The 20,750-nt window shown below is 56.1% G+C and overlaps 1 protein-coding gene across 5 annotated transcripts in view; it reads right to left on the reverse strand.

Moving 5' to 3' along the window:
- The window catches only part of POU2F2 (POU class 2 homeobox 2), a 74,885-nt gene that overhangs the window by 30,868 nt on the left and 23,267 nt on the right, over window positions 1-20,750 (reverse strand). For 4 of the 5 annotated variants that reach the window (XM_081032427.1, XM_081032425.1, XM_081032424.1 and 1 more), the window contains exon 1: window positions 13,222-13,342. The exons of the other annotated variant lie outside the window; for it this stretch is intronic. In XM_081032427.1, coding sequence (XP_080888553.1) covers window positions 13,222-13,315 — 94 coding nt within the window. In that variant the 5' untranslated portion in view covers window positions 13,316-13,342. Of the gene's footprint in view, window positions 1-13,221; window positions 13,343-20,750 lie in introns of those variants that run through there. 5 annotated transcript variants of the gene reach the window in all.

The following is a 20,750-nucleotide window of genomic DNA, read 5'->3' on the forward strand; positions in this document are numbered from 1 at the left end:
CTGTCCTGCTGTCTCTGCCGCTTTACAAATGTTTCCTAGACCTTGTCACAGGGCTGGACCCTCTGCCTGGAATGCTGTTCTCCACCCTGTCCACCTGGTTGGTCTCCTACTCATCCTTCAGGACCAAGCACAGGCTCCGTCCTCTATGAAGTCACCACCCGATGCCCCCAGATGTCTGTCCCCTGCTCCCTCCACCCTGACCCGTCATCTCCCCTTGTCACCATCCTAGAGGCTGTAGTCTCCCCGATCAGACTAGGGCAGGTCGGACTCATCTTGGGGTCCCTGACACTATCCAGCATAGGCATGTGGTGTAAACGAACAAGGGTGGCCCCAAGTCCTCATCTCCTTCATCTAGGCCGTTGCCTCCGCTCTCCTCTGGCCTGGGGAGACCTTTTCCTTCTCTACCAGCAAACTCCTGCTCTTCTCTAAGGTTCACACATCACCTCCTCTGTGAGGTCCTCCCTGACTCCCCAGGTGGTCAGTATCTCTTTCCTCTGGGCTCCCCCGTCCCTGCTCCCGACACACCCTGACCACCCAGGCAGTGACCCCCAGTCCCAGACTGTGACCTCCTTAGGGCCCAGGCTGGAGTCATCACTGCACAGGCTGGGACTGTGTCTTTGGAATAAACGCGTGGAAGAATCTCCAATGGACCAGGACCGGGTCCTGTCCCAAACAAGCCCCACCCCCTGCTGTCACTTGACACCTGCACCCTCAGCCCCAATCCCCAAGCAATTCCAACCTATACCTTTAAGGTAACTTCCCCTCTGTGGGGATAGTGGCTGGAGAGGCAAATGTGATTTGAGGGGACATTTCCGCCACTCTGTTTCCCTTATTCAACCTAATCACACCCCACACACATAGCCGTGCAACCCTGCTGCCCTTGGCTGGGCAGACGGCAAAATGGCCAGTGCTGCCCTTTGTCCAGGCCTCTCTGGCTCTCCTCCTCCTCCATCAGAGCCCAACCTGAGAAAACAGTGCCATCAAATCATCGCCACCAAGGATGAATTAAGAAGACTCCATTTCCACCAGGAAGTCACATCCAATGATGCCTTAGTGGAGACTGGAGTGACCAGCGATTCAGTCAAGAGGCCGCTGAGCCGCCCTCCCTGCAGGCTGTCTCCTGGGCCCAGGCCAGGCTGCCCCACGCCCCTCTCTCTAGGGTGCGACCTGGGTATCGAATTTTCAAAGCCCCCGCCCCCACCCTGGGTGAGTCTAATGTACTCCTGCCCCCTGGAAACTTCAAAAGCCCCTCTCAAAGCCTCATTCCTACAGAAAGGTGGGTTGGTTATTTACGGCCATCCCCGCCCTTCTCCCATCCCAGGCAGTGTGTAACTTTTTAGCAAGATGGGCGAGGGGAGGAGAGGTGAAAGCGATACACAACCCTATGGGCCCCTTGATTCCCACCATCCCAGAGTCAAAATCACCCAGGGCTGCTCACGCCCCTGGCCTCACACTCGCTTGCCCCCGATTGCCCCAGGCCAGGGACTCTGCTCACCCCTCCTCACCCCTCCCTCCCCGACTTTCACTTCTCCTCTGCATTTCCCCCCGCCAGTTTTAGCAGACTTGGGTCAGCTTCTCGTTAGCACTTACCGAAAATGGGGCTAAATATAGAGGGCCCAAGGGCTGCCCCTCACCCCTCCTGGTACCGCTTGGCCTGTCCCCTGGGTCCCCTGCCTCCACAGCCCGCTTCAATCAAGACTTGGCCTGGGAGCCCCCGTGGGCAGGTTCTTTGCTGCCGGGAACTACTGTGGGCCCAGCTGGTCTGCCCTGGCCTCCCCAGGAGCCGCACCTCACACCCCCACAACCCCACAGCTGTCCCTGCGTGGCCTCAAGGGAGTAAACACTTCTGAGCTGTCAGGAGAGAAGGATGGAGATACTGGCGGACGCAACAAGAGATGTGGCCCCAGAGCTGTGCTGAGAACAGGCCAGAACTGCCACAGAGCACACACACCACAGCGCCAGGGCCCCGGACGTGGATGGAGCCCTGCAAACACACACGGTCGGCTGTGCACCGATCCAGACAGGAACGCGTGCAGATGGAGACATGGGCCCAGACACAACGACGTGGGCAGACGGGCAAAGCACCCAGACGTGAGCGTGCACACCTGCGCTTACACACACTCACACCCCACAGTCACCCCCCCCACACAGATGGGTACAGATGTGCACACACAGCCAGGTCACGAGATGCACAGGACATGTACACACTCACACACCCAGGTCACTCAGACACACACTCACCCATCCAGAATCACCCACAGACAGCCAGACAGACAGACACAGATGTGCAACCACAGGTACACCCAGCTCATGAAGATAGAAACACACACACAAATGTGCACACGCTAACCTGCCTAGAGCCACCTCATCCTGGGAGGTGGACCCCTGAACCCAGTTCGCAGACGTGGAGCCCAAGACCAGGCAGCGGAAGTGACCTGCCCAAGGCCTCACAGTCCAGGCGGGGGAGCCCAGGGCGGGCCTCCAGGCAGGGCAGTTCTGGGAGAAATCCCACGGAAAGGGGCTAACCCAGTGCCTGGCACGTACGAGACCCCCATCCAACCCCAGACAGGGGTGAGTCAGTGGTGGAGCAGACCGCATGTGTGTGCAGACGCCCAGGTGTGTGTCCACTGTGGGAGCACACACATGGACATGTTTGCACACGGTCCCCTCGATAAATAATCATAGGCCAGCCTGCAAGGTATCTGCCTCCCATCTCAACCCCCTCCTCACCTTTTCTCTTGCTCACACCTACTCGTCCTTCACATCTCAGCGCAGACACCCCCTCTTCCAGGAAGCCTTCCCTGACATCCCACTGGCTGAACCCGGCAAATCTTATGGGCTCTCACAGTCCCTTGTGCCTCCAGATCCCAGCCCTGACCCCTCTGCCTGTGCCTTCTCCACTGTCTGGTGACAGATCTGTCTCCCCCACTGGACTGGGGACTCCAGGAGGACAGAACTAAAGCTGTATTCAGTTGTGTTTCCAACACCCAGCACAGAACTGCCGAATGAATACATGTTGAGGCAAGGCCACAGGGACGCCTGCATACCGGGTGGCTGATGTGCACAGGACAGCATACACCAAAGGGAGTCATCCCCACAGACAGCCATGAACGTGACACACACCCACAGTCGCACCTAGACGGCCACAAATAAAACAATTGGGAACTACTCATGACTGCTGTGTTCCAGACACTGTTGTAAGCGTTTACACGTGCTCTCTCATTTACCTCTCCCGTCAGCACTGCTGAGACCTAAGTATCATTATGCAGAGATAGATACATTATGCCAAATGAGCCAACAAACCCCAATCGCCTTCTACGGTGCCTGGCGCACAACGTTCACTCAGTCAACTGACATTTGCAGGGCGCGGTGGGGGAGGGAGACAGTTAATAAGCATAAATAAATACATTTTTCAGGTGGAGATAAATGCCGTGAAGAAAAGAAAGCAGGGCAAGGGGTCCGAAAATGGCGGGATTCGTTGCCAGTTTAGATGGGGAGGTCAGGGAAGGCCTCCCTGAGGAGGTGACATCGGAGCAAATGAGCTGAGGAAGCCAAGAGATCCTTGCCAAGGCTACCCCACAATGCCACACACAACAGCCCCCCACTCTCCTTCACACACAGACACCTGACAGGCACACTCAGAAGACTTAGGACTACCGCTCACATATGCATACATTCAAATGTCCGGCAACTCACAGCAACTCAGCCCCCACTCAAGGCGCATTCATATCCGCCACCCACTGGTCCTCTAAGAGCCTCCTACCAGCCCCAGGTTGCATCCCCTCCCCCAGAGCCCTCAGAACAGGCGGCAGAGATGGGGAGAAGAGGTCGGAAGCCCCCAGGTGTCCGAGGTGGTAGGGGAAGGGAAAGAGGAGCTGGGGGAGGGGACCCAAGGTGGGAAAGGGGGAACTGCTGAGGTACAGAGTGAAAGGGCAGAGGAGACAGCTAAGGAGGAAGGGCAGGGCAGGCCAGAGATGGGCACAGCAGGACACACCCCAAGGAGCGGCCGTGTTCCCTGGCAGTGGTGTTCCCTGGCAGTGGCGCCGGCCCCTTACCTGGAGCCCCCATGCTGGAGTGAACCATGCTGCCCGCCCCGCAGGGCTGGGGGAACAACTGTGTCATCTCCCCGCCTTCTCTGGGGGCCAAGCCTTCTCTGCCGGAAGTCACCCTGGGAGGAAACCACAGGGCCCGCCCCCTACGGAAGGGAAAATACCCTGGCGAAGGCCCACCCCAGCAGGCAGTGACCCCAAATCGTGTGTGTTGGGGAAGTGGGGGTACTGGGGCAGAGGCCAAGCGGGCTGGAAGGCCTGACTTTCACAGCGGTGCCTCCAGGAGGTGCCTGCAGCAGTTGCCCGGCTCCCTGCAACCTCCATCCGGGGAAACACATCTGGAACAGGGTGTGTGGGCCTGGGAGAGAAGGTGGACCCATAACAACAACAACAACAGCACTGGCTATAAGTATTTGGAGCATGGGACTTTCCCAGTGCGAGACCCTGCACCTCGCACTTGACAAGCATCATCTCTTAAAGCAATCACTATTTGCCCCATTTAGCAGATGAGAAGACTGAGGACCAGGGAGGTGAGGCGGCCTTCCCAAAAGCCCAGCGCCCAGAAGCACAGCAGGGGGTGGCGTTCGCGGTGGGTTTTTGGCGCGGCTGTGGGGAGGGGGGACACTGCCGCGCACCTGTTCTCAGGTGGGGCGACCGGGGCCACCACTGAAAGGAAGTGGCGCCCGTGGGCAGTTCGGGCGGCAGGTCAGGGCCTTGCCCTGGAGCGGCAAGAAGTCGGCCACGGGGCCAATACGGGCGCCGAGGCGGCTCGGGTGGAGGAGCCGGGCGCCCTGGAAGCCGGCTGGATCTTCGCGCCGCGGCGCTCCCGGCCCAGCGCTTCGCTCCGCGCCCGCCAGAGGGCGGCAGCGCCCACCCAATGGGCCGAAGGGCGGGGCCGGCTGCGCCGGAGGGCGCCCCTCCCTTCGCTCCCCTCCCGGCCTACTCCCCCTCCGCCCCCGCGCGCACACCTGCGAGGGTCACACAAAGGCGCCGGACTCCCGGCGCACGGCGGCGCAGACAAAGGCGCGGCGGAGCCACTGCCCTTTTCCTCCTCCTGTTGCCTGGTCCCAGGCTACCGGGCTGCCCGGCGCCTCCAAACAGCCCGGCGGCGCTCCCCGGGCCCCCGCAGGACTCGCTGCGACCCACGCTGGGGGACCCCCTTCAAACCACACGCGCGCGCAACGACGCTTGGACTCACCGCTCCCCCCACACATACACACATACACACACACTCAAGTATTTCTACACACGGACCCCAGGACTTCTCTCTTTTGCTTCAATCACACATACACACACGTGTGTGTGCGTGCACGCAGACACACAGGCCCCAGCACCAACCCCCCCGCCCCCCCTCCCTCATTCTCGTTCAGACACCCCCTCTGCTGCCTCACATGGATACCTGGGCACAAGGGCACATACACACATGTGCCCAGGCAGGCCTCCCGGTCCATATCTCTCTCTGTCTGCTCACACTCACACCCACGCACACTCACGAAGGAGATCACACAGGCAAACCTTCATGAGTGCCCTTCCCGTCTGCACCCAGACACGCCCAGGCAGACAGGCCCCCTGGATGGGAATCACCAGCAGGCCTTACATGTGCTCACAGAGAGAACGGTTCCGGGCTGTGTACACTCCCCAACATCCCATATTATAAAGACCATTTCACTGAGAAAAGCCAGAGATCACAGCACCAACCCGGCTCCAACTCAGACCTCCAGCCTCCCGGTCCATACCTCTCTCTCTGATGCAGGATTTCTATACATAAGGGTCTTTGGGACAGCAGTCTGGTGGCAGTAGGGTACTGGAGCCTTGTCTTGAAGCTGTACTTGCCCAGTACGCTGTTTTGATTGAGGATTTAGGTTTTGGGAGTTTGGAAATGAAGGTAGTAAGGACTAGGGGACAGAATCCCACCAAGCCACCCCAGTGCTCCACCAGCCATAGTCAACGTCACCCACGTGTGGAGCGTGCTTTTGGACATGACCCGGTGGCAACCCCTCATTGTGAGCAAGAAGAGAAGTACCACCCATTTCCGTGCTGCCCTCCCAGGCCTGCAGCTGAGTGGGGGAGCAGGGGAAGCCTTACATGTGCCCCCATGGGATGAAGTCACCCCACCACTCCTCTTGCTTCCCACGTTGGCTCCACTATTACGGCTTCAGACAGACCAGATTGAGTCCCTGAGCCAGAGTCAGGGAATCTTGAAGGAGAATAGGCCTGACATGTCCCCCTGCCTGAGAGAGGGCAGAGGGGCAGAGGTTGGGGCACACTGGGTGAGTAGGGCCTGGCAGACAGGAATGGGGCAGCCCAGGCAGGGGAGATGGTGGCCTTACAGCTGGAGAACAGGCCTCCAGCCATGTTGAGCAAGACAGGTAGGGCAGAGAGCTGGGGAGCAGCAGGGGCCCTGGGGGTGCAGGAAGCCTGGGCGGGAGGCAGCAGCGGGGAGGCCAGGCTGGGCTCAGGGCTGAGCGGTAATTAAAGGAGACGCAGGGGGCTCCCCAGGGCCAGCGGGGCTGGTAACTGACACGCGGGCCCCATTGCTCCGCTCATATTTCTCACCGGATCGATACGTTTGACTCCCGACAAGACAATAATCGCTTGTACGCGGCCGGCGAGTCGATCAAATACATTATTAGAGCGAGGTCCCCCGGGGGCCCGGCGGGGAGTGGTGGGGGGAGCAGCCAGCCCACCGGGGACAGCAGAGCAGGATTCTTCACCCCTCAGGGCCCCCAGCCACGGCCTCTTTCTCTTGGCCGCCCCTGGGGACCCTCTCTGCGGCTTGGTTCCCCAGCATCTTTCTGGATCCTGCTGCGCCTGGCAACATCTCCAATGAGGCCCCGGCTGCATGGGGGCCCCAGGGTCTTTTCCCCGCAAGTACTGCTTCACCTGTAGGGCTGTAGCATGCGAGAGCTCAGAGAGGCCCCCCCCAGACCCCCAGCTTGGCCGGAGGTAGGGAGATCGTGCAGGCCACACTGTGAGTCCACAGCTGGGCCAGAAGACAAACTGGGACCTGAGACTCACTGACGCGGACCTCCGCCTGCATCTCAGCACATCGGCCTGCAGCAGAGCCCAGGCCCAGGCAGCCTCTGGGGGTTCAGGGAAAGCTGTCTTAGGGACCCAAACACGTGGGAAAACAGGATGAGGGTGGCAGACGGACACACAAAGAGATGCTTGGCTGGTCCTGCTGCAGGGCCGTGCAGTCCTCCCCAATGGGTCTCCAATACTCTCGAATCAAACCCAGCCTGGCCCACCCCCGGCTCTGCCTGCCCACCTCTTCCTCACTTTGCTAGCTTCTGGGCTTGAGCCTTCATTTCCTGTTTACACACCTGCTTCCCCCTTGGCCCTGCCCTCAGAACAGCTTCTCCAGTGGCCCTAAGTCAAGGTTAAGCTGTATCCACCCTATGATCTGCATAGGAGCACCCAGCATCGGAGGACTTAAATATTTCTTCTCCATCATCATCATCACCATCAGCAGCAGCAGCAGCAGCGGCAGCACTGCCGATTCTGTGCTAATTGAGCCAACGCATTATTTCTAACCTTCACCACAATCTCAGGAGGTAAGGTCTATTATCATCCCCTTTTTACTGATGAATTGGAGCTAAGAGAACTGAGCTCACTTGCCCCATGTCGCACAGCACGTGAGTGGTGGAGTCATGATTGAAACCCAGACCTGTCCTCAGCTTGCTCTTTCTCTATTCCGCCAAGGGCCTCTTTAGAGCCTTAAATTGCTCCCCATCCTCCAGTGGACAGCGGAAAGCCACTCCCTGCCCACTCAGGGACATGGGAATCTCCTCAGAGCCCACAGCCCAACCCCACAGACCTTAGAGTCTGTTCTTGATATTCAGCAATGCATTGGACTCCACCTTCTATTGAAGGATCCCTCCGTTCCCCATTTCCTTCAGTTCAAACATTCCCTGTGTGTCCCTTTGTGCCAAGCCCTGGATTGGGAGCTAAGGGCCCAGAGATGAGCTTGAATCTGCCCTCAAGGAGCTAGCTCCTGGTCTGGAGTTGATGGAATATCCTGATATTCCATCACCAACTCAGTAAGTATCCGATAGACAGTATTATGGGTCAGGCCGTGGCTAAACTCAGAGAATACAGTGGTTAAAAGCAAAACAGTCAATTGTAGCTCAGGAAAGCTGAATTTTTAAAAAAGTAAAACAAAGATGTTGTTTCTTCTTCTATAGAATTTACGGTGTTTGGGGGTGGGGACAATTTTAAAAAGCAATCAAATTACGTAATTCCAAGTTGGGAAAAGTGCTTTCAAGAATAGGCTATCTGATGTAAGACGGAGGGTAGCATTTACTCAGCAATTCGACCATTCATAAGGCAAAGAACGTGGAGAAGAGCATGCAGGTCACAGGAACAGAGGAGGTGATGGCCCTGAGGCAGCAAGCAACATGGCAAATCCAGTAGCAGAAAGGTGGTACGTAAGGCTGGAGCAGAGTGAGTAAGGAGGAGACAGGTGGAGAGGAAGGCGGGCCAGACCGCAGGGCCTTGCAGGCCTTTACTGCAAATATAGTGGGACACCACTTCGAGGGTTTTGAGCTGGGGAGTGACACGGTTCTGTGAACGGTTTCATGGACAATTCTGGCTGCTGGAGGCTGATGTGAAGAGGCCAGAATGTGAGGAAGGTTACCTGTGAAGAAATGGGTGGTGTCCACATGAGAGATGATGATGGCTGGGACCAGGGTGGTGGCAGTGGGGGTGGAAAGGAGCAGGCATCCTCAGAAGCAATTTTGAGAGTAGACCCAACAGGATTGGCTAAATGTGGGGTATGAGGGGGAGAGATGAGTCCCAAGTGAGGCCCAAGAACACAGAAGTACCTTTCCTGCTGTAGAAAGACTGGGGGGAGAAGGGGTCAAGCTCAACTGAGAAAGATCCCGGCAGGACACCATACGTGCCTTGAGGTTGGATCTGATGTTGTAGGTGGAAGGCTTTTGAGCAGCGAGAGTCTGTGTAAGGGAGACCAATGGGGGACTAGTGTGAGGACAGGCGGGGGGGAGGGGAATCTGCAGGATGGCCAGAAGGCTGGGACAAAGGCCCCAACATCAGGGGAGGAAGGGGGCATGAGGAAGCAGATGAGAGTCTGCAATACTCCAGTGGGCCTACAAGTGGGTGGGTGGGCAGGGGTCTGGGTGGGCACGGAGGCTGCCACCAGTGGACTGTGGGAAGAGGAACAGGTTGGGGGAAAGATACTTGTGTCTGTGCCAGGGGGAGGACCAGGAAAAGGCATCTTAGAAGCCGCACGGTCTATGGACCAGGAAGCCAGCAGATGTTTAATAAATGCACACTGACACCAACACTCCTTATTGCATCCCCCCCACCACCACCAGTTTCCCAAACCCACCAGAATCTCCAGGCGTTCACCTCAAGGTTCACCTCAAGGAAGAAGAAATTAAGAAGCACTGTGATATGGCTCAAAGAATATAAACGTCAGAAGACCAAGCGGGTGCCCATTCTGAAACTGGCCATCTGGTGACCTAGGGCCAGTCCCTGTGTTCTCTGGGCCTCAGTTTCCCCGTCCATAAGTGGGAGGTGGGGCTGGAGGAGCATTCTAAGACTTATTGCAGCTCTAACATTCGGTGACTTGAAAGAATCAAAAACAGGCAAAATGGATTGAGGGATCAACTAGTTGTAGGACTAATATAGAAAGAGAATGTATTGTAGACTTAGTCTAAGGAGAGCCTGGCTAAGTATACTCCGGGTTCCACTGACTCCTTACCTTTTATTAGGGACTTCTATTATCCCCATTTTAAAGATGAGAAAACTGAGGCCCACAGTCACATAGCTAGGCTGGGATGGACCCAGAGTGTCTCAGACGCGAAAGCCTGTTAGGCACAGGCCACCTGCTGTGCTAAGCTCCCCGCTCAGCTTGGCTTGTATGTGTCTCTCAGATTGAGGTCCTTTGAGAACAGGGTCCTTGGCATCCATCACTACATACCCACCAGGGCCCTGTGCTCTCCCCTGACGAGACTCTGCCCTCAGCCCAGGAGTGCCCACCCGTCTCCATGCTGCACACTCTGCTCCAGCCCGGACCTGCCCTTCTCCCAGCACTGAGTGCAGGCGCCCGGACACCGCTGCACCCACAGCGCAGGGAGCTGTCCAAAGGCTGAAATGCACTGGCCCTCGACCTAGGTCCAGAAGACAGGCAGTGACTCCGTGCTGCCCCCAGGACAAGCCCAATCCCCTCAGCAAGGCCTCCAGGTCCTGCAACATCTCACCTCTCCCCAGGAGAGCACCACACACCAGCTAAAGGAAGCCACGCTTGTTCCCACCTGGCGGCCTTTGACCTAACTGACCTCTCCCCTAGAATGCTGTTCCCCATCCTTTTGATCCTTCCAGAGTCAGCTTGAAGGCCACCTCCTCAGAGAGGCCCCCCCCTAGTCACCCTCCACTCCATCACCCAGTTTTATTTTCTTCATAGCACTCTCTAGAACTCAATGACTGTTGATGTGTTTTACTGTCCGTTTCTCCCTCTGAAATGTAAGCACTCTGAAAGCAGGTGTCCCGTTTTTCATCTTGTTCACTGTGGTATCCCCAGCCCCTGAAATACTGCCTGGCACATAGCAGGTGATTGAACCCTATTTGTTGAATGAATTAATCCCTCCAGCCTCCCACGGCCCATAGAATGAGGCCCAGGGCTGGCTCTCCAAGCTCAGGTGGGTATGGGCCCCTGCCAGCCTCTTTCGCCATGTTGCCCTCCATGCTCACCTTCTTCCGCTGGTCAGTGACTTGGGTTCCCCCACGTGCCCATTCTTCATGCTTCCTTTGTCTGCCGCCCCAATTCTACCCACTTCTACAGCCTCTCTCAAATCTCCCCTTTCTGGAAGCCATTTCTGACTCTGCCAGAGGCCCAATTAATAGTAATGACCTAAATCTTCCCACAGCTCCAGGCAGAATCCTGGGCTTTACTAATCATACTGCATTGTAATTACCTCTCAGTAAGTCTGTCCCCACAGGGCAGGGCTTGAGGTCAGGGAAGGGCAGGGCAGGGCAGGGCAGGATTTGATGGGCTCCAGGAATGTGTGTTGAATAAGGACCTCTGTCCTGCCGACTGTAATGACCTGTACAGGTGTATATAAGCACTGGTTTGTGAGTCAGACATATGAGAGTTTGGAAACTGGCTCTCCATTCACTTGCTGTGTGACCCTAGGGAACTGACTTCACCCCTCTGAACTTCAGGCACCTCATCTGTGAAATGGGGCAGTAACATGGACTGAGGGGAATTTCATTCATTTTAAATATAATACTCGCCACCATGCAGAAAAAATTGTAAAAGTTCACGAAGTGTTCATTACATCAAGGTTTCAAATAGAGAAAAATCAGAAACAACCCAGATGCCACCAATAGATGCCACCAAGTAAATTGTAGTAGATTCATATTCAGTATACGGTCATGAAAGAAAATGAGAAAAACCTACAGATATGAACATGATGACAAGTTCCGTAAGACACTGCTGAGTGAAAAAGCACGTTGCAGCATGATTTATACAACTTAATATCATTTATGTAAAACACATACGAGTACAAAAACACTATACATTTTCTATGGGTGCGCAGGTCTCGACAAATGCGGGGAAAACGGGCTGGAAGGCAACTAATTAACTCATGACAGCCACCTTTGGCGAGGGGATGAGGACTAGGAAAGCAGAGGGGCATTTTAACCTTCTCTGTTATGCTTTTGCTTTTTATTAGGTTGCGTTCGTTTTTGAATAAAAGTTAGAATATATTAAATGACACAGTGGTTAACACAAAGAAAAGCACAGAAATGATTATCTCCAAAGTGAGGACAGTGGTTACTTCCAGCAGGGAGGGCGGGAGGAGTCTGTGCGGGAAGGTACACACAGGGGTGGGGGCTCCTGGGTGCTGGCTGCCTCCTTTATCCGGACCTAAGTGGTGATTGCACCGATGTTTGCTCGATAAAGATTGATTAAACGATACATTTATGACTCATCCACATGATTGGGCTTCCTGTGGGCAGGGGTCAATTCGTACTCGTTCCATCGTCTGCTCCCCACCCACTCCCGATCCACTGCCAAGACGCAGACCTTACTACAGGTCCACGTTCCTTAGGGTGCGCCCATAGCTGCAAGTGCTCGGGGCGGCGGCCGCTGTCCAGGGTACTAGTGGCTCCGGCCGGGGAGGCCTCAGGGAAAGCTGACCAAACACGGCAGTTTTGAGATGCTGCATCCTAACCGGCCGCCCCTCCGCCCACCTGGGCTCTGCCTGCCTCTAACACATCACCTCCCCGCTCCCACCCCTCGCTCACGTCCACCAGGCTGCCTTTCTGTTCCTGCAACCCAAGTGCCAGCTCCCACGACGTGCCTCAGGACCTGTGCTGCTGCTTTTCCCTCCCCACACCTGGTGCCATCGTTCCCCAGATGTCCCCGTCGTGTGTTCCCTCGCTTATTCTAGGATTCTGCGTACAGGGCCTCTCCACAGAGAAGTCTTTTTGATCACCCTGCCTCCCATAGTCTTTGCTCTCGGCCTCACTCTTTATCCTTTACCGTGTTGCATTTCCTTCCAGCACCGCTCAGTCTCACATTCAAGTTTCTGCGTGTGATTTGTTTATCGTCTATCTTCTCCCACTTGAATGTTCATGCCGGGAGGACAGGGAGCCTGTATGTCCTGTTTGGTTTTATCCTCCTTTTTAAAAGGGCCTCAGGTGCACAGAATCACAATTATCATAAGCCTTGGTTCAAAGCAGACCCCCATCATTGGGCTGGGCAGAACCCGCTTCCATAATTAATTTGCTTATTTGTTTTATTTATTTTTAATAATGTGTTCATGTGGACCCACTCAACATTCAGATTAGAACCATGACAATAGTCATGCTGACTTGTGTCTGACTCGTTCACTGCCGTGTCCAGCACCTGCCACGTAAGAGGCACTCAGCATCTATTTGCTAAAGAAAAAGCTAAGGGACAGTGACCTCCACGCAATGCAAAAGGGAGTTATTGGAAGTGCCCGCCTGGCCTCGCAGGAGGTGGATGGGGGTGGAGAAGAAATCAAAGTCCAGGCCCTTGGCTAAGCTCCCCTTATTCTCCTCGAGGCTCCCACCCCCTGCTCAGACTGGCTAAAAGCCTCTTCAGTACAATTCAACTCTACACCTTCACAAAGGGCCTACTGTGCCAGACCCAGTGCCCAGATCCGGGGACACAGGGTGCACCGACCTTGGCCATGCCCTTGAGTTCTGAAACCTCTGCTGCCGGCCCCTTGACTGTCCACTGTTGTCCCAAGTAACGAGAGCCTGCTCCGTACAGGCATGTGCTCCGTGATTTCCTCATATTTTCTCTTGGCCTCTCCCCACCGATCCCATAAAGCAGGTGCTGTTATTATCCTACCCCCTTTCAGAGCAGCACCAGGAGGTGGGTCAGAGCAGGAAGGTCAATTCCAGAGTCCAGCTCTCCATGAGGTCCTAGGCCTCTGCAAAAACAAGTGAGGATGGTGGAAAAGGTGTCAACTTTGGAGTCACATAATAGGTGGTTGCGTCCCAGCTGCGGGGCTCAGCGAGGCATCAGCAGCGTGTCACCTGGCCCAGGTATTACATTCATGAAGGGCATCGTTAAGTGAAATGTGCATTTTTTACCACAGTTGGGTGCCACTGCCAGGCCACACCACTTCTAGCACGCTATGAATTTTGTTTTAATAAATCCTGAAATGACTGTAAATATTAGTTAATGCGGCATTTTTTTAATTGTCATTACTAAGAGCACAAGTCTAATTTCATTTCGGAGTTCCTTCATTCTTAGCATACTGGAAGGCTCAAAAAGTAGAAGTGGTCTAGGCCTCTCTCAGTCTCTCTCAAGCTTGCTGAGTCTTGGCTGTGTGACCTCAAGCAAGCCACTCAACCTCTCTGTGCCCCTTCCGGAAATGTGAGGTCTCTGAGCAGCACCTGCAGAGGGCCCTGCCTGCCTGCAGGAGATACTCCACATTTATTCAGAGCAGTTTAACTTGATGGGCAGCCCAGATCGTATGAGACATTATCCCTGACACGCAGGCAAACTCTGAGCTCTGGATACTTGCAAGAAAGTGAGGGATCAAGGGAAATGGGGAGATTTGGGGTGTGACAATCATTTACTGAGAAGGAGACAAGCTCCTAGAGGAGCTCAGGGACAGGGAAACAAGAGTTCTGCTTTAGACAATTAAAGGAGGAACCCTGAACCTACTGGTTAGAAACACTTTCCACACATTATCTCATTGAATCTTCTCAACACTCTATGAGAACCATTGTCAACATGCTCATTTTACAGATAAAGAAACTGATGCTCAGCAAGGCTGAGTCATTTGCCTGGGGTCACACAGATGGAACCAGGATTAGCATCCAGGCCGCTGGACTCCACAGTCCATGCTGCCGTCCACCACGCTTTGCCTCTCCCAGAGCCTTGCCACCTCTTCCCTTTGGCGCTGCAGGAAACACGGGGCTTGCGCTGAGCTTGCTGTCTGAGGTATCCACGCATCCCCCATCCCTGTCCCAGGAGGGCCTCCTGCCAGTATGATCCGTTTGCTAAGAGTTTCCACTCTAGTCACCTGCCCTGATTCACAGCAATGCCAGAATGCATACTGACCAGTGTCTCTGGGGCTCGGGGATGTTCTCCAAACTCACACAGCAAGGCCATCTGTGAGGGCACCCCCTCGCCCCTGCACCACCTCCCTCAGAGCTCACTTCCTCCGGGAGTCTCCGAGAGGAAAGCTTCTCACTCCCCTCCATGCAGGACCTCTGTCTGGCAATGAACTTCTCAGCGCCAAAAACACCAGGCACTTTGAGGTTTGCACGGAGAATACGAAATAGACACAGCCCAAGTCTCTGCCTCCCAGAGGCTTCCCCAGCCTCCTCGAGAAAAAACAGCCTTTAAGCCAAGCTCATGCCAACCCCGGGCCCTTCGCGTGTACCTTTCCCTCTGCCTGGAATGCTGTTTCCCTGGTTAAATCCTATTCCTCTTTCAAGGTTCAGCTTAAATGTCTTGGCCTCTCTCTGTTGGCTCCCTATTCTCGTCTCTCCTTTAGGGGGAATTTATCACAATTTCTGATTTTGCATTTAGTTGATATTTACACTTAATGATCTGCATTCCCCTCTAGGTTTTCAGCTCCACGCAGGCTGACATACCAGTTTTGTTCACTGCTTTATCTCCAGTGCCCCACAGAGTACCTGGCACATAGCACGACATGGCACATACCAGGTGCTCAGCAGGTATGTGGATGTGTCAGGAAAACGAGTCCTTTGTGGAGACAAGCACCTGAGGCAGAGGACTTCTGAGCCTCCGTTTCCACTTCTGCAAAATCAAGATAATAATTCCTCCCCGATAGGGTAGTGGTGAGGATCTAACCAGGCAAAGACTATTGATGAAAGTTTGGGGGAAATGCTCTTCAAATGTAAAAGCTCAAAAGAGCTGGAACCTAGAGGTTGGGCAAGATTCAGAGAAAAAACAACGAGAGAAGGGCATGGCCATTTGTTACGTGACCTTATCTGCTGGACATTTTACATTTCCTCGTTCACTGACTCCTGCGAGATGGTGGCTATGACCCAGAGAAGGAAACTGAGGTCCAGAGAGGAGAAACCGCCTGCCCACAGTGTCACAGAAAGTCCGTGGCAGAGCTGGGATTTGAACCCCTCTCTCCCAGGCAGTCACGTTTCCACGCACCTCCAGCAGAACTTGACCCCTAGCAGTGGGCTCTTGACAAACATTTATGGGTTGGACCAATGAAAAGGGTCAAACATTTATGTGTTGGACCAATGAAAGGACCCAACTGGAGTCACTTGGGCCTGAATGGTAGTCGGGCTCTGCCACTCACTGGCTAGTGCCCTAGGGCAAGCTACTTCCCTTCCTCAAGCCTCAGTTTCCCCATCTACTAAGTAGGAATCAGGATCATGCCTGCCAGCTAGGGTGGTCAGTGGATTCAGCAAGAGCTCGCAGGTCAAGGGCTTATCAGGCAGTACGCACGGTCCACGAGCAGCTGTGAGGATCGTTACCCTTCCAGCAAAGGAACAGCATGAGCAGAGGGGCAGGTTTCAGGATGAAGGGAAGTGGGAAGCTGGCGAGGGGCCCCCTCATCTCCTACCCACTCTCTCCACCCTCCACTCTCAGACCCCCCACCTCCTGGGGGGTGGGCCTCAGCCAGAATCCCGTACACATTCATCACCCATCCCAGGGCCCAGCCAGCCCCCCTCAGGTGGGCTCTCTCCCTCAGGCCCTGCCCCACCGCACGGCCCAGGGGTCTCTCTCTCTGTAAGGAAGGCCCTTTACTAACTGGAAAACTATCATCTGAAGGTAGTTACATAAAAATCCATAATGGTGAAAGGTAAGAACTGTCTTAGGCACAAGCACACGACACGTGGGTCGGTAGGTGTGTATACACCACCTTTGTAACACCAGCTGCCCCTTCCCACGGGCCAGAGGGATCTAACCCGGAGCTCCTTACTCTGCTTCACAAACCGCTAGCTGCGAGGCTTGCAGGGACGGAATGTGAGTGTTGCACCAATGTCGGGATTTGTTGATTGGTGGGGGCAGGCAGTGAGTCCTAAGTGAAGGGTGGCAAACTGGAAAGGAGATCTGGGGTCATCCCTGAATCCTCCTCCTCCTGAGTGCCCCTCAACTTCCATCAATTCAAGCCAGAGATGTCTGAACCCTTCCGCTCCTTTGCCTGCCCCCAGCCCTGCTTCATCTCTGGCCATCTCTCTGTCCCTCTTTCTCCACTGGCCTAACCATTACATAGGCTCTTTTTTGCTCCCTCACTTGCTCCACAGGTATCTCTTGAGCCCCATCCCTGTTTCAGACACTGAGCTCGGGACAAGTGACACAGCCGGTGCCCTCCAGAACTGACAATGGAGGTAGGACCTGGTGCCCTGAATTGATGACTTCCCCGACTTCCTAAAGCATGACCCTGGTTGGGTCACTCCCCTGCTGAGCCTGAGAGGAAGTCTTGGCTTCCTAGGCTTTTTCTGGCATCACCTTCCCAAGCCGCCAGGGGAAGGTGAGAGGGCAGGCCTGCAGCCTTGAGATGTCACTGTAGGGGCACCCGGATGGAGGGGCGACCTACTCCCAGCAAGAGGATCCTGCCCCCTGCACTCCCTTCCCCAGAGCCTGAGAGAACTCTGGCCCATCAAGGCACAGGTTTTCCACAGGAGAGGCCATAAAAGCCATCTAAGCAGCTTGTTTTTTCAGATGAAAACGGGTTCAGCACAGGCAAATGACTTGAGCAAAGCCACACATCCTACTGGCAGCAGACAGATGGGACGCAACCCCGGGTCCTCCAGCTTTATCTCTGCAGGTGTAAAGAGTTCTAACTCCTCCCGACACTGGTGCCCCCAAGAGGAGAGAGAAGAGGGGCTTGAGACCTTTTTTCTGCACTTCCTGCTGGCGGTCCCAGGACCTGGGCCTCTGTTTATTTTCACAGCTGCAGGAGGAGGATAAACCAAGAGAGACTTGGAATGAGACAGGGAGCAGCAGGGCAGTCAGAGGGGAAAGCATGTCGCAGGGCAGAGAAAGAGGGGTGTCGGGAGAGAATAACGAGACCATCAGGGAGAGCAGAGAACGGCGTAGGGTTCTCAAGTCACTGAAGGAGGAGGCAGCAATAAAGGAGAGAGTCTAGTCACACAGAGACAGAGACAGTGAGATGCAAAAGAAGACACAGAAGCGCATGAGGGAGAAAAGCAGAGACAAAGAGAAGGAGAGAGAAGAGAAAGAGGGGGAGGAAGTTAAGCCAGGCCGGGCCATCAGAGTCTCTGGAAATTGCTTCCCAATACCCTCTCCTCTGGCCCTCACAACGGCTGTCCTGTGGGGGGTGTGGCATTGTCCCCCACCCTGAACGGTCCGTTTCAGGCTGGGCTGAATTGAGTGGGTAAGTGGGAAAGGGGTCCCACCCCAGCCTATCCATCCCGTCGCCCTCGCTACCTCCCAGAGACAGGAGCCAAGTCCAGGCTGGAAGGGGTAGGCAGGCCCTGGAGGCTGTAGCCAATAACGGGGCCGGCCAGAGGTGCTGGCCTGCCTTCCCCAACCTGTCCTTGTCCCCAGCCAGCTGCTACTGCAGGTGGCTTCTGCTCTCGGGACTCCGGCCCATGCCTCCCTCAACCTGTGGCCATCTTCTCCCTGCCTGCCCAAGCCGGCCATCCTCCCGTCCATCTCTGTGCCCCACAGTCCACTCCTCCAGAGCCCACCTTTCTGCTCCCCTGCAGGTTGGGGCTAGCAGGGTACCCAGCGGCCTGGCTGGGGAGGGGGCTAGGTGGATTATTGCGGAGGCAAGGGACTGCGGCCCACATGGGGGAAGAGGAAGAGGAGCGGGTCTCGGGGATAGTGGAAGCTGATTCTGTGGGGGTGGCAGGGAGGGGGTGGAGGAGGGCTGGGGGAGGGGTGGTGAGGAAGCGGGTTGGGGGGGAGCAGGACCAGGCTCACATTTGGCATTCAGGGCAGCTGACAATAAAAATGCTTTATTGCCAAGAAACTGGATCGATCGGGGCTGGAGGGGGCCGGCAGGGGGGACGCGGAGGGCTCAGCGCAGAGGCCGGCGGCCGGGCCTCCGCAGCGACCAGGGCCCAGCCGCCCTCCCCTCTGCGCCCCCCTCCCTGCCTCCTGCCCTTTCTCTCTCCTGCAGCCACCGCTTAGTTCTTATTATATTTTTTCTTATATATTTTTTCCCCCAGCTTCTCCTGCTCCTGTTATTTTTTTTTCTTTTAATTTTTTTTTTTTAAACTCGTTGCACTCCCAATGCCGCAGGCTGGGTGGGGGCAGGGTGGGGTGTCAGCCCAAGCCAGGCCCCTACCCACAGGACTTCCAGAGCTGTTGGCTCTGAGCTGAGCCCCACTTTGCCCCCACATCCCCCAGTGCAGTCAGGCTTCCCCCAGGGCCTGCCCACGTGGGTACCTATCTCCCCTTGATGCTCAAGAAACACCCATGAAACACGCCCCCCTCTGATGGGCTCAGGGCCCGGGCCAGGCCTTCCTCCCCTCCCCCTTACCTGGCCCCCTGCTCACTCCCAGAGCCATTTGGCTGATGGTCAGAACTGTCCGTCAGTCAAGGGGGCTCTGTGCCCCTGGGGACCCAGATGGGAGGAGGGAAGGGGAGAGGTCGGGGGTCAAGCCAAGTCCCCTCCGCTTGGCTCTTCCCCTCCCCCTTCCAAACAAAGGGAACAGCAGCCCTGACAACACTGGGGTGGGGGGCGGCTGGGTACTCAGGGAAGTGGGAGGAGAGGGGCTGAGCGGATGGCCATGGGCAGGAGGTGGGGGTGGGGCCCGACTGTCCCTCCTCTGCCCTCCCCCTGAGGTCAAGGCTAAGGTGATTCCTCAACCTCTCAGAGGCTGGGCTGGGAGGGGCGGAGGATCTGGACAGACAAAGAACTGGAGCCCGGGGAGTTGGGGGCTGGGGGGGAACACCTGGGACCCAGGCAGTCCCGGCTGGGGGGGCAGGCGGCACCCCCTGGCCCTGGCCTCCTACCCCGAAGGCCCGTCCCCCATCTGCAGCAATCCCTGTGGATCCCGGAGCCACGTGGAACCTCCGAGCGTGGGCAGGGTCTTTGGGGTAGAAGGGAAACTGAGGCCCAGCGAGGGGAGACAGAGCCAGGGTTGGGGTCCAGGGTAGAAGCCCAGCCCCAGGGTTTTCAGCAGATCCAGGAGCGGCTCCCTCTCCCGCTTCTTACCTAGGGAGACATCATTCCTTTCCCTGCCCAGATCTGGGGAGGCTTAGCTGGGGGCAGGTTCTACAGGAAGGGAAGAGGAGGCCAAGGAGCGGAGAGGCTGAGGTTTCTGTCTCAGACCATTGGGGTCGGGGGACCAGGAGAAAGAAATTCTAAATGCTGTCTGTCTCTAGCCCCGCCTGGCACCACTTGAAGTGGAACTTCAAGTCAGAAAGGGCAGGAAACCGATGTGGACAGGGCCCTCCTGAGCACCTGGCTAGTGGTGGCGAGGGAAGGGGACATTCAGAGAGGTTTTCTCACTTGTCCACAGTCACACAGCAAGGAAGGAGCATTTGTGCTCCTGTCTGTCCCAGACCGAACACGGCACTGCCCCAAGGCCTCGCACCTGCCCGTCCCGGACTACAGAGCAGAGGGGAGCTGAGGCAGTGAACAGCTATGAGCCCCCTCACCCATGCCCATGAGAGACGAAGAACTGCCAGAGACAGAAAGAAATGGGCAAATCTGCTTAAATTTCCTCTACGAAGGTGGCTCTCAAGGAGAGGGCCACAGCCAAGAGGAAGAGGGGCAAGATACAGCAGGCCTCTTTCGGGGGGGGGGGCTGGTGCATGCCCCCACAGTCTGCCAAGGAGGCCCCCAGATCGGCCAAGGACTAGAGGGGTCCTGCTGCCCTCCCCCAAACCTCCCCGCCCCTCTCCCTCTTTCTCGGCTGCCTATCGACCGGGCTGTGACATGGTGGATCAATACGGCAGGGATATAAAGCCGGCTGGCTGCCTGCCTGCCTTTGCCTCTCTCTCCCCGCTTGCCTTGCTTCCCTTTCCCGGAGCCGCACCCAGGCCCCCCACCCCCAGGTACCCCTTACCCACGCCGCAGACGGGCCAGCCCCCACCCCTATCACCACCCCCTACAGCAGGAGAGCTTAGGGAGGCTGAGAGCTTGGACAGCCAGGAAGGGGGTGAGTATGGGAGTGGGCAGGGAGTAGATGGGGATGGGGGTCCCACTGGCAGGGAAGGAGACTGGTAGGAATTGAGGGACAGTCCCTCGGGAGAAAGCAGGGATCGCCCTAGTTGGGAGCAGC

This window comes from Rhinolophus hipposideros (assembly GCF_964194185.1).
Source record: "Rhinolophus hipposideros genome assembly, chromosome: 21".
Classification (NCBI taxonomy): Eukaryota; Metazoa; Chordata; class Mammalia; order Chiroptera; family Rhinolophidae; genus Rhinolophus; species Rhinolophus hipposideros.